Genomic DNA, 13,095 nt, shown 5'->3' on the forward strand with positions numbered 1-13,095 from the left:
TGTGTGTGAGTGTGTGTCTCGAGTGGGCGGGGGCGAAGCAGGCAATGCCCTTTTGTATGTGCAAAAGTCAACTAAGTCGTGCTCAATTTTTATGATGAGAAGACGACGTCGACGTTGACGTTGACGTCGCCTGCGGCTGCGGCTGCCAGTTTGTGTGTCGCGGCAAGGCAAACGCCAGCAGCAGCAGCAGCCGCAGCAGCAACAAATAAAGCGGTTTCAGTGGAAAGCTCGTGACTGCTTGGATACCCTGTATATTAATTGTGTAGATATTGGTAAAGAAGTGCTTATATCAAATTGGGGCACTCCAAGCCTGTGTTTGCTCAACTGGGGCGCTCAAACTGTAAGCCTTATTACCTTTATCTTCGATTTTAGGGGCCATGGTACAAATTATGTTCGACTAGAGTATAAAAACGATCAGCTGTAAGGCGGGCGACAAAACTTAACGACTTTTTACACCGTGCCTTCCAAACTGTACGAGATAAAGAGCTGCAGCAAGTATAATTTTAGCTTGAAAGATCATTTTAAGGAATATATAACATTTTAGACAATATTCTTATTGGATATAAAGGTGTAGATTGTTTGGGGAATTGAACGACGCTCAAAACTCCAATAAAAGCTTGTGACTTTCAAACTGTGACCCTATAACTAATTGGATGACTCGATAGACTCGAACTGCCAAACTGTGAGTCTACAACTGTGGAAGATATATGTATGTACATATGCATATAGATATGGGCGTAGAAACGATCTGATGCGCAAAACCAATATACTCGTCGTCTCTCCTAAGAACAGGGCATAAACAAAAACACAAACACCAACAGCAACAATTCAAACAGCGGCTAGAGGAGGTTATTGCTGAAGTAGCTGAAGTCGCAGCTACTGCCGTTGCCTCCTGTCGCCTGCCGCCTGCTGCCTGCCGCCTGCTGCCTGCCGCGAGCCTTGTGCCGCGCGGGCGCAAGAGAATGCGGCGCTTTATGAATGGCCGCCTGCATTCGCACACCCAGCACAGTCCGATCCCCCGCACGACTCAGCCCTTGCCCCTAAGCCAGAGTTGGCAAAGAAAAGAAATTAAATGCACTTCCTTTTATGCGCGCTACTCATATTTTGCGTGGCGCCACCAACGCCGCCCTGCCCCGCCCCTGGCCACACAATGCGCTAATAATGGAAGTGCACTTTTGACACAAAAGGTGGCTGTGGCGACAATGCGCGCCCCATCCCACGTGCCGCGCCGCACTCCTCTCTGCTAGCTCTTGACTTGGTTTATTGCTCATTCGCTGCAACGGCGATTAGTCCGAGCGAGGGGCTGGCTGAGTGGAAGTGTTGCGACTGCTGCTCCGACCTCGGTCGAGATTAGAAATTATTGTGGCATTGCTTTCACTTCATTGTTCAGCTGCTGCCTGCCACAAGCTGGTGGCGCCACAAGGCCAATGGCAATCACTGGACGACACTCGCGCGGCCGCTCCGTTCCGTCGAGATTACTTTTCAGCTACCGTTTCCGGATTTGCTGCTGCTTCTTCTTCTTCTTCTTCTTCTTCCTCTTGTTCTTCTTCAACTACTTCAACTAAATGCCTTTATGACGTCATAATTTCGAGTGCCGCCCATTGAGAAGAGCAGCTCGCAAACTGATTGAATTGCTGCCCACAAATTCACGAGCGTCCCAAAGGTGAAAGGGCAACGAGAGCTTAAAAAAAATAAAAGATGGTGTGGGAGGGAACGAAACAAATGCGAGGAGTAGGTCGTAGGCTATTTGCCTGTGCGTGTGTGTGCTTCTCATATCTGCAAAGGCAGCTCTGGCCTATTGCTGAAAGAGTTTTCAAAAGGCTGCACCCTGACGTCCCCTACCAAACCGCCTTTTGCCAAAACTTATGAAAGAGCTAGATTTGACTTTATATAGTACATATATTCAACACGATTGCAATTAGTTTTTGAACCGAATCGGAACCGAAATTCCAATGTTTTATGTTAAAGGACAGCGGAATCTAAAGCTGAACCGAACCAAATTTTTATGAAATTAAATTAATTTGTATAATTTTGGGCATAACTATACTTAAAATATTTGAAAAACTTCCATTCAAAACCTGCGGCTATTCGAACCGGCTACTGGTTCGAGCCGTAAACCGAACTCCACTAAATGTGATTGTTGAATTTGCAGCCTTGATTCACAGACGTATCTTCTCTGTTTTCTGATATTGACAATGAGACTGTCAAGTTAGGTCGCATCGGAAGACTATATCTAGATTTCAGAGGAACAGAGGAACTATTACTCGAAACATTTTTTTAGTATGAATAACTTTAAGTTTTCTCTCCAAGATTTGAGTGTCTGTGCTGGACCATGCTTCCAGTGCACGAAATAAATATTGTCATCTTCGGAGAACTTTACTATATAGCTGCTATGGGAGCAATCGGCCGGAAGTTGCGCTGAGCTTTTGAATGCAAGCTCCGTTGTGTGTGGATATATGTATATATATATATATATATATCGTGCCTATGCTATATAAACTGGGCTATTAAATTTTGGGCAAGATAACTGTCTTTGCTTTCTCACCCTCTCCATCTCTCTCTCGCTCAGCTACCCACTCAATTGTGAGAAAATCAAAGTCAAAGTCGAAACAGCAAGCAGCTGCAAGCGGCAGACGCGGCGTATGAGTTATTTACTTGTATGGCAAAGGCCAAATCAAAAGGTTGCTTGTGCCACGCCCGCTGTTGGCCCAGAGTGGGCGTGGCAGTGTGAATATGCGCTGGCTGAGGGCTTAGGCAGACGCGCGTCGGGGCTGCAGTAAAAATAAATTAAATAAATAATAAATGAAACGAAACGAATCAAATGCGAAATAAAAATCAATGGCACTCACCACTTCAATGAATTGGAATACACACGAACAAAACGGCACTACACACACACACACATGTACACACACATACAAAGAGAAAAAGACACACACACACACACACAGACACACTTATACACATGCAATTTGCTTTTCGGTTTGATTTCAAATAAAATTGTGCTTCATTGAATCGAATTGAAGCAGCAAAAATGAACGAGATGAAGCACACACACACACACACACACACACACATATATTACCCACAAAAACATGCACACACACACACACGCAGGACAACAACACACTGCTTTACAAATAGGCGGCATCTGCTGCTGCTGCTGCTGCTGAAGCCTGACTGAGCGACTGCCTCGGCATTTGGTCAACTGCAATTAGAAGTCACTGAAGAAGTGCTCTGCACCACCAAGTGGTGCTGCCCCACAGCCCGCAGCCCGCTGCCCGCTGCACCACACAATAAAATTGAACATGGCAAACATTGCAGCACTCACACACAGCATATCTGACCCAAATATTGTACATTATGTGTTTATATGCGCAGAGTCAAGAGCTGAGCGGTGGCTATGGTGTGTGGTGCATGTGGTGCGGGTGTGGTTGAGAAATTGCAACACTTGAAAACTTGAAAATGTTTTGCCAACTTCGCTCCGGCAAAAGTTGAAAGAGGCAATGGTAATGGCAACAACAGCTAACTGCAGCAGCATAGAGGGCAGGCGCTCAACCCAACCCTTAACGGCTGCTGCCGCTTCTGCTGCTCCGGCTACAGCCCCAGCTCCCCCTACTATCCTCGGCTGTCTGCCGCCTCTACTGCTCCCAGTCCAGCAATAATTAGTGCAAACAATTGCGCCATTTGAAAAGTCTCCTTGGCCGCCACACTGCGGCATTTTGTTTCAAGGTTTCTTTGCCAAGTTAAAAACACCCCCAACCCCCAATTCAACCCCTCACGACGCGCAAGCTGTAAAAAATAAGTAAATAAAGGAGAAAAGTTGCCAAAAACTTCGGTCCAGGCAGGCAGCATATTTTTTTTTCATATTTTTCAAGCAAATTGGCAAACCGGATATCGGCGCTGGTTGTCCCATCAATGCTGCTGCCAGTGTTGCCATAGTTTCGCAATTGCTGGGTAACAGCTCATTAAATGGAATTTCAGCTTTTATTATTGCTTCGTTTATTCTTTTCCATTTTCTTTTCTGCTTTTTTGGTGGCTCGTGTTTAGTCTCCAGTCTACATAGGACGCAGCTGGCTCTAGATTTGTCTTATGCATAATCGATTTCAATTTTTGGTAGTGGCAAAAGCGAAAAACTAAAGGCTAAAGGACAAATATCCTGTAAAGTCAATTTTTAAATAGAGACAGAACTGTCAGCTATGAAATGACATTGTTACCAAATCTTTCGTTATAGGAACTGTTATGTTCAAACTATTATCGACCCGCAGCATTGAGTTGCAACTGTACCAAGTCTCAGCATGTCTCATCAAGTCACTTAGTTCTAATTAAAGAAAACCAGTTTTTTGACTTAATTTGGATAGCACATGATGTACCAAATGCTGTAAGATGCCTCCATTAAACATAAAAACCTATTTCAGCACTTTTTAGTAGCCGTCGATAAATGTATTTATCGATTATGGCACCCAAACGAGTACAGAAACAATTTACAAAAAATTCGTTAATTTTTTAATAAACAAAAGCATACTCTAACTTGCCTTCTATGGAAATTTGCCTCTAAAAATTATAAACCTATCATTTATCGGTATTTATCGATATAAGTACCTATCGTTTATATAAAATCACTAACTTTTGCCTTACAGCTGTGGAAAATATCACATTTTCAGTGGGTAACCAACAATGATTAGCATATTTTTATTAAATGTTCAGTTTGTGCGATAATTCTTTAGTTTCTTTTGCCGTTATACGTATAAACCTAACGATATAAACATAAAATACGTTTTCTGTTCAGATAATCCATCCGTTCGTAATTCAAGAAATTTTAAACTTTTTACAAAAATATTATCGATAGATTTGCCCATAAATTAGAAGCAAAAAAACCGAAACAATTTCATCTTATCTTATCTTAAGTATTGTATTTTCTCACTTTAATCTTATAGTTGTTCTATTTTGCATGCTTTTTGATACATTCCTAGCCATCTCTTGCTGAGCCTAGCGATAGTAAAAGTTACCATGTATTCAATCGATCGTTGGAATTGTTTGATGTCGATTTTAAGCAATTGTTGTCAGTAACATGCATTTCAATTTTGAAAATTGCTTCTTTCGATAACATGCATATCGATTGTCGCTACTAGTTCTAAATATCGGTATACTCGTAAATCTCAATTTATGTTGTTCGATTGTTTTTACTGAGAAGTCTAAACGATACTTTTCGATTAATGCTGCTTGTTATCGATACCATACATTTTGTCTGTATATAGATGCGCTAACAGCATTAATCGCAGTTTTTAACCAACGTTATCGATCAACATGATATCGCTAAGCTCAGCAATCGATAAACCATGCACAGTTCGTCTTACATAGCTTATGTAAATGTACTTATCTGTAGTTTATCTTGGCCGCAGCTTAATGGACTTGCCACAGCTCGTGGCATACCCGAGTGTTCTTGTTTGTCCCTACGATTGGCCTTTCTAAATGAGTACATATCCCAAATCCCTGAAGCTAATCCACAGTTCCTGTACTTGAATTATTTCCATTCCATTCCAAAGCTGCGTGCCAAATGTTTTTTCTTCACCTGCATAAAAAATCAAGTTAAATACTTGAATATTTGCCATTCATTTTTGTAGCTAACACACATACGCTCCCACCTACACACAAACAGACACTCACACACACACTGTACAGCAGAGGCTGTGAAAATAGATTGAGGCCTGTGTACATTTATTTGCCAAGCTGTTTTCAATAATTGAATTATCCAAGCAAAAGGACATTTTCAGACAGAATGTGTACATACCAAAATTAAATACTTCAAAACACACGCCCAAACACACTCTCGCACACACACACTCACACACTGAGACATAGGCTCATTTTTCACATCTATCATCCATTTCGCTCACTCTTATAAATACATACACATGCATATGATAACATTTTTGAATATGTTCTCAATTACTCTATTTATTTCGTTTTCTCTTAAACAGAGTAAAAAAGATGAATAAAAAAAAAACAATTGCCCTTTTTTTTAAATATTGTCTTATATGGATATTAGTTAAAGTTCAATTACTCGATACTATTCGTACATATATATAAATATAAATAACTATTTAATACAAAATACTTACATAGTTACAACTCGATGTTTGTTTACACTTTGTTTTTTTTTTATGATTTGACGAAACAAGCTGAAAGCAAAACAAGAAACAAATCAACAGAAAAAGCAAACAAAACAATTTTAAAGCACGTAACTAACAAAATTATTTTCTCTTTTACAAACAACCCGCCACATCGCCCATTCCACGAATTGACTCTTCACACAACAATCTCTCTCTCGCTCCCGCTCTCTCTGGATCGACTTTCGAACACAGTCGCGTTTCGGTTATGCGCGGCCAGGTCATAACGCCCCAGGGACTGGGCATTGTTGGCATACGCGTTTCTGTGGATCGTGACTCACGCTTTGGCTTCACCCTGACTCGACAGGGCGGTTGGTAAGTAAACCACATTGTAATATACAGTTTAAGTTCATGGTAAACTAGCTTGAGCTTAGGTCAAAACTGAGCCGAAGTCTTTTCATTATTACGGCGTCTAAATTTTATGCAAATAATTTCCAGCTTCTTTTTAAGGACATTTTTTGGGGCAGTATTTTGATTAGCTAGCATCCACATGAGTTGAACTCCATGTTAAATTTGATGAATATTTTGGCTTGTAAATATTCAAACTCCCCTTTCCTACATCTCAGCCAAAATTATTTTCTTAATTAAATTTTTGATATTAGAACTAAATATTTGTTGTGTCTTAAGTCTTCGTATAAGCCCCTAAGGATAATTCCAAATACAAAATTTAAATTATTAATTGAATACCTATAAGTATAATCGCTTTGGCAGTATTCAAGTGCCTGGCTTAGGATTTAGATTCTCATTAAATTCTTTTCGTAGTCGATGGGCGGCCTCTTTAATCTTTTGGCCCTCGAAATGCAAATTACTTACGTATGAGTAATTTTTCATAATTTGTCAGCCAGTTGGCGCGCGAGTTTGGGCTGCTGCTGCTCGCATCTTGGCCAACTTTCGTTTGGCTTTCTCTTGATTACATTTTGTTAATAGAATTTCGTTGGGCACAGGCCAAGTGTACGCAGGCAGATAAAGCAAGTTATCACTTTTTAATTAAATCTTTCACTTTGATGTGACCCTCACGAAGCCCGAGCCTGAGCAGAGCCCAGCACATGGAATTGGGGCAGAGACAGCAGTGGCATCTGTGGTTTTTTTACCCTCTACTTTTTCTTAGCCTGAGCTTAACTTATTTAAACGCGCTTTGTCAAGTCGAGACACGTGACAACTGAACCTAAAACACAAACAGAAAAAGTCTTTATTAGCAGCAGACCAAATAACATTTTCAAATTTTCAACAAAGGAAGCAAAAACAAGGAATATAGTAAAACACAAATGCAATTTGTGCTGATTAATGGGCCGTAAATGCCGGAAAAAGCTATATTTAGGCAAAGCTGCCTTCATTCAGGCCGAGTATGCAGCTCACGTACTTTGCTGGGAATTTGCAAGCAATTAAAATGCAACAGTGTGACCGTGTTTGTTGTTTATTTAGTTAGGTCATGTCGCACGCTGTTAATTATCGATAGCTCAAATCGATTGGTATTATTAAAACATATAGTTATCGAAATCATTTATCTTACAATTTTTTTACCAAAAGCTTTTAAAAACAAAATAAAATAGCAAATCATGATTATTATCGATTGCTTGAAATCAGAGAGACTTACGGCTAGCTATCGACGGTGTTGTTGGCACATATCGATATATAAAGTGAACGAATGCAAACGATTCTTTGGCTCTCGGTCTAATCAATATCCGAATACCTCTTTAGTATTGAGAGTTTATCTGCTCGATAGTCGATAGTTTTTAGTATCGAGTGAATATATATGATAAATTTTGAGTTATTGCCTTTGCTTCTTCAATCAGCATACTAGACACGAGGTCAGACAGAAATGTATCTAAATAATATTTTGTCAGCACATTTGAACGTCATTCGCATTTGGCATTTGCTTGAATGAAATTTAAATCAAAACACACAAACAACACGCCCACGCACCCACACCCACACACTCACACACACGCAGAAAAAGGAAAATGAAAATACGAAATGGAAATAGGAATAGAAAATGGAAATGGAAATGCGGCGCTAGGGACGGGGCTTGCCAATCTAATATATCTAATATAAATATTTTTGCAGTTGTTTTTGGTAAAAAGGATTTCCGCTGTTGCCAGAACAACAGCAAAATCATCTGAAATGTTTTTGTTGTTGTTTTGACATTTTCTTTTGCCTATAATGTGTGTGTGTGTGTATGTGTGAGTGTGTAGATTTGCTGGCCAATTTGAATAAACATTTCGCACCCGCTTTGCTGATTTTATCATGTCCAGCAACAACAAATGTTGCAAATTGAGTTAAAAGTGTTCAACTCGAAGATGCCCTGTAAACAGTTTTTAGTGTTGTTTAAATACGTATAGCTATAAATATAAATAATAACGTGAATATAAAGATGTGCGTATAAATATACACGCACTTGGAAAGAAGATAGAAAACAGATAAGTTCAAGCTTCTCAACTTATGGATAATAATACAAGCACGGATAATAAGAATATAAAAATTAGACAAACAAAAAGAGAAAAAATTATATAAATTTATGTGCAAAATTAGTTGGCTTTAATTTATCAATTTATTTTTGCATGCCACATGCAGTTGTTGGGTAACAATTGCCTGTGTTACTAACATAGGCGCAGCTGGAATATACCCATTGCTTACATTTCAAATGGCTACGGGTATTGCAACAGCCAGACAGACAAAGGGACAAACTAACTGTGATGATTATTTATATTTACTTACCCACACACACATACACACACCTACTCACACACACTGAGAAAACTTCTGCTGTAGCAGCAGCAGTTGGTTTTGTCCGTTTCAAAAAGTGTTGCATACTTTTGTGCATGCTCGTATGTGTGCCAACATTTTTACCTACTGTGCCATAATTTCTCATTAGCCCAGTGCCCGTTAAATGCCGCTAGCGTTGACCATTTTTCACATTTGCCTTTCCTTACACCTACCGCCAGCACCCTCCGTCGTGACACCACTTTTCGCAATCAGGAGAGGCAACAACAACAAATACGTAAACAATAATTATAAAGCAAGCGCCCAAGAAAACAAAACGCAGGAGAGAAAATAGAAAATATAGAAAATACACAGAAAATAACAAACATGTCCTGATTTTAGTTGTCCTGTGTCCTGTGTCCTGTGCTCTGTGTGTGTGTGTGTGTGTGTGTGTGTGTGTGTGTGTGTGTGTGTGTGTGTATGTCCTTCGTTGTCAGCTTCTTAGAGCTCTGATTTGGTGGAACACATAAATTCTTCAGTTTTTATTTATTTTTATTATGGCTACTTTGTTGTTGTTTATCTATCCCTTTCGGAGCTCGTGTATGTGTTGTTTTCTTCTGCTTCTTCCTTTAAAGGGTTTTAAAGTTCCTTGTCTGCTTCTTCTTCTTCTTCTTGCAACATTCTTACTTTTAGCTGGCAATAACTCCTGTTTATGTTCACATTATTTTTAGCTCTATAGTCCGCATATGATGGTCGCACACAGCCAGTGTTGACTGTGTGGAGCAGTGGGACGGGGTCGGGACAGGGTAGCTGCACAGTGCTCTATAAAATTCAAAGCAGCACACAGTGGGCAATGAAAATATTGCACACTTGCATGCAATAAACTAAATGTTTCCCATTTGGATTCCCATTGAGTTTTAGTTTTAGTTACTCGATGCAATCAGCTCAAGCGAGTCGCCGCAAAAGGTTAAATAATACACGGTGTGCCCACAGGGTGACAATGCTTAATATAATATTGGGTGAATGCGATGTCCTCGATTGTTGCTCTGACATCTATCAGGGAGAGGTGAGAAAATGTGAGAAGTAAATCTTATAATCTTGCTTGAAGCAAAGAAGAAACTGATCGAGAATTAATGTTAGCCTAGCAAAGCGAAAAGCGAGAAAGAAGTTTGAGAAGCGGAAGAAGAGAAATGCAAGAAATAAGTAAAGGAGGAAGCTAATTACAAAGTTGAATTAGAAGAAGCGAATCCTCGCAATTTCAGCGAGAAGAAAACCGAACATTTTTACAGAAGCCGGAAGCAAAGTGAGAAGCAAACAAATAAGCAAATAGAAAAATTAAGTAAAAAACTAAAAAGCGACAGCAAACGAGAAAGAGCCAAAGCTTAGTGAGTGAAGTAAAGAAAGAAAGCAAACATATAACGAATAGATAGATTATATGGTTTAAAAGTATCGGGAAGTTTCCTTTTGCTTATCCTCTCATACATCGCTTCTCAGCCTAAACCAACAGTTAAAGAGAGTTATTTAATTCAAAGGAATACCTAATACTAAATGAATTCCTCGAGCTTTCTTCCTCTTTCTGCAACTTTTACTTGGGTATCTTGTTATTTGTCACACAGCTTATAAATTATGCGAATAGTTTTGCCACTCACTGTGCTTGCAGTTCCTGCTGCTCTGCCCCATGTCCTGTTCTCGCTTTGGCAACACGCTCACTAGCACTCACATGAATACGAGCACATATATGTATGTTATATGTGTGCGATACCGACTTACATGTGTAACACATACTTTTCGGCGCCATTGTTGCTTGTTGTTATCGCTAACTTGCTGCTGTTCTCGCTGTTGCTCTTAATGTTCTCGCGAGTTTGTTTTTATGGCTTTGTATTTATAATGTTTATTTCAATTCTATGCTCTTATTAAGCTTGCCACACACCCACAAACACAAACACGCACACAACATGCTGTGCTCATATAATGTTTTTTTTTGATATTTGTAGTAGCTTTTTTTATCCTATACCCTGTAGAGTAAGCAAAGAGGGTGTAACATATAAGTACATCATATAACTATCAAAGTTGGGAAGCGCAAAGCTTTTCCGTTTAAAGCGAAGCGAGAAGCATTAAAAGAAGTGACTTAATTTGTTTTTATGATTGTTGATGAGAGCTACGAAGCTAGGATAAGCTATATCGGGCACTGTTGGCATGATAATCTCGAATAATTGGAAAACTCTGACATTTGTGCCTTTGTTTCTCTTTGACTTGAAGTTGAAGTTATATGCACATGTACTTATTCCTTTGCAATTGAGTGTATATAGTAAAGATATACGTCCTAACTTCTTACTTCGCTACTCTTTTGACTTGAAGTTGAAGTTATTTGCATATTCTCACTTCGCTTCTCCCTTGACCTCAAGTTGACGTTATGTGCATGTCTACCTATTCCATCACAATAGAAAGAGAGAGAAATATATATATACTATATTAAAATCCTGCGCCTTAACCATTCACTTCGCTTCTCCCTTGCCAGCTCAGTAGCGCTCATCCGACATCTTATTTGGTACCTTATTGTCCAATTTTACTTCTCCCAGTTTCGAACTTGCGTTTGATTCAATTGTTCTTCGTATAGGTTTGTTTTTATTTTTGCTTATCATTTCGCTTCTCGCTTCAATCAAAATAGCCCATATGATCGATCGCTTTCTGCATCACTGCGCTTCTCACTTCGCTTCAGTCTCTGACATTACCAAAAATAACATTTACTGACTACAGGGTATTCTTCTAGTCGTGACGACTGCTCACTTTAGATTTCTGACTCGCTTTACGCTGTTCTTATTGCGCGCTCTTTTCCTTTTTAAATAACTTTTTATTCATTTTTATGTATTTTTTTTTGAGCTTTGCTTCATTTGCTGTCCTGTTGCTTGTTGCCATTGTTGCTGTTGTCCTTTGACATGCATTGTTGATTATTGTTGTTATACCAATTGTTGTTGCTGTTTTTGTTGTTGTCAGTCCGAGTAGTAATATAGGTAATAAAAGTCTTTATAATGTGCTGCAGGGGATTATTGTTGGCATATTTAGCAACATATTATTAGAGCTGTACATTGTGCGGGTGTGCGAGAGTGTTCGTGTGCTGGTGTGCTGTGTGTGTGTGTGTGTGTAAGCCATTACCAAATGGCCATCTAGCAGCTGCCATGCTTAACGTCCAACGCCCCAGGCCTGCCCTATGCCTTCAATTACAGATAAATAACAGTGCAACAGCAACAAAACACGTGTATATATGAGTGTGTGTGTGTGTGTATTTGGCTTGCAATAATGCGATAAAAATAACAACAATTGTCATAACAATAACAACAGTTGTAAGTCTTTTTAAGCGTGACAACAATTAAATTAAATTAGCAAAAATTTTAACAAATATTTAATTGTATACCCTGTGCGCAAATGTGACTACAGAGTATTTTGGTTTTGTGGCATATTCGGTTGGGACTCGGGAATCGTGCATAGCTGCAAGCAAGATGTAGGGAAAACACCATAACTCTTTGTAAATTCCTGTTTTCGGGTCCGAACTTTCGTGCAATATTTTCTACATTATCAAAAAGTCCCTTGCCCAAATATTTTGAGCTGTATAGGGTACAACGCAGTCGGATAAGTTTGCCTGCAAAGAATTGAAATAGTTTTGTTTCGTTTGTAATTTTGCTTATTTATTAAAATGTTTATAATTGCGGCTTAGCTGTTGTTTATTGCAAAATAAAATGTAATTATTGTTCATTCAATTATTTAACCGCCGCTTACCCCGCCGAGCATATGCTACAATCAAGCAGAGAAGGGGAGTGGGCGAGGGCGAGGGCGGGGAGAGGGTGCGTGCCAGTTATCGATAAGTTATCAAAAAGTTGGTTTTTGCCGATTTCGTGTGCGGCAGCTGGCAGCAATTTGTGGCATGTCGCTGTTCTTTTCATCTCGCTCTCCTGTTTCGTGTCTCTTTCTGATGCTGCGCCTCTTTCGTGCTCTTTCGCACAAACACAATTAAAAATCACATTAATTAAATATTTCCAAAGCAAAAGTTTGCCATGTCTTAAGCTTTCTGCGCCACTGGCCACGCCTTTTAGCCATTGCTAGCTGCGGTTGTTGTTCTTGTTCTTGTTGTTGTTGTTGGCCTTTGTTTTCCAATACGGCCCTTTCACCTCGCCTTCTCTTGCCACGCGGTTAGCTTGGTTCAACTTTTTGCAACTTTTCGTACGCCAAT

The 13,095-nt window shown here is 39.6% G+C and overlaps 1 protein-coding gene across 1 annotated transcript in view; it reads left to right on the forward strand.

Annotated features, from left to right (window-relative positions):
* Positions 1-13,095, forward strand: part of Ten-a (tenascin accessory) — a 301,282-nt gene that overhangs the window by 268,807 nt on the left and 19,380 nt on the right. The window contains exon 14 of the mRNA XM_064691025.1: positions 6,366-6,485. Within this exon, the coding sequence (XP_064547095.1) occupies positions 6,366-6,485 (120 nt within the window). The remainder of the gene's footprint in view (positions 1-6,365; positions 6,486-13,095) is intronic.

This window comes from Drosophila montana, unplaced genomic scaffold (assembly GCF_035044405.1).
Source record: "Drosophila montana isolate Dmon_TW-CO22-7 unplaced genomic scaffold, ASM3504440v1 contig_3325_1, whole genome shotgun sequence".
In the NCBI taxonomy this organism is placed as follows: Eukaryota; Metazoa; Arthropoda; class Insecta; order Diptera; family Drosophilidae; genus Drosophila; species Drosophila montana.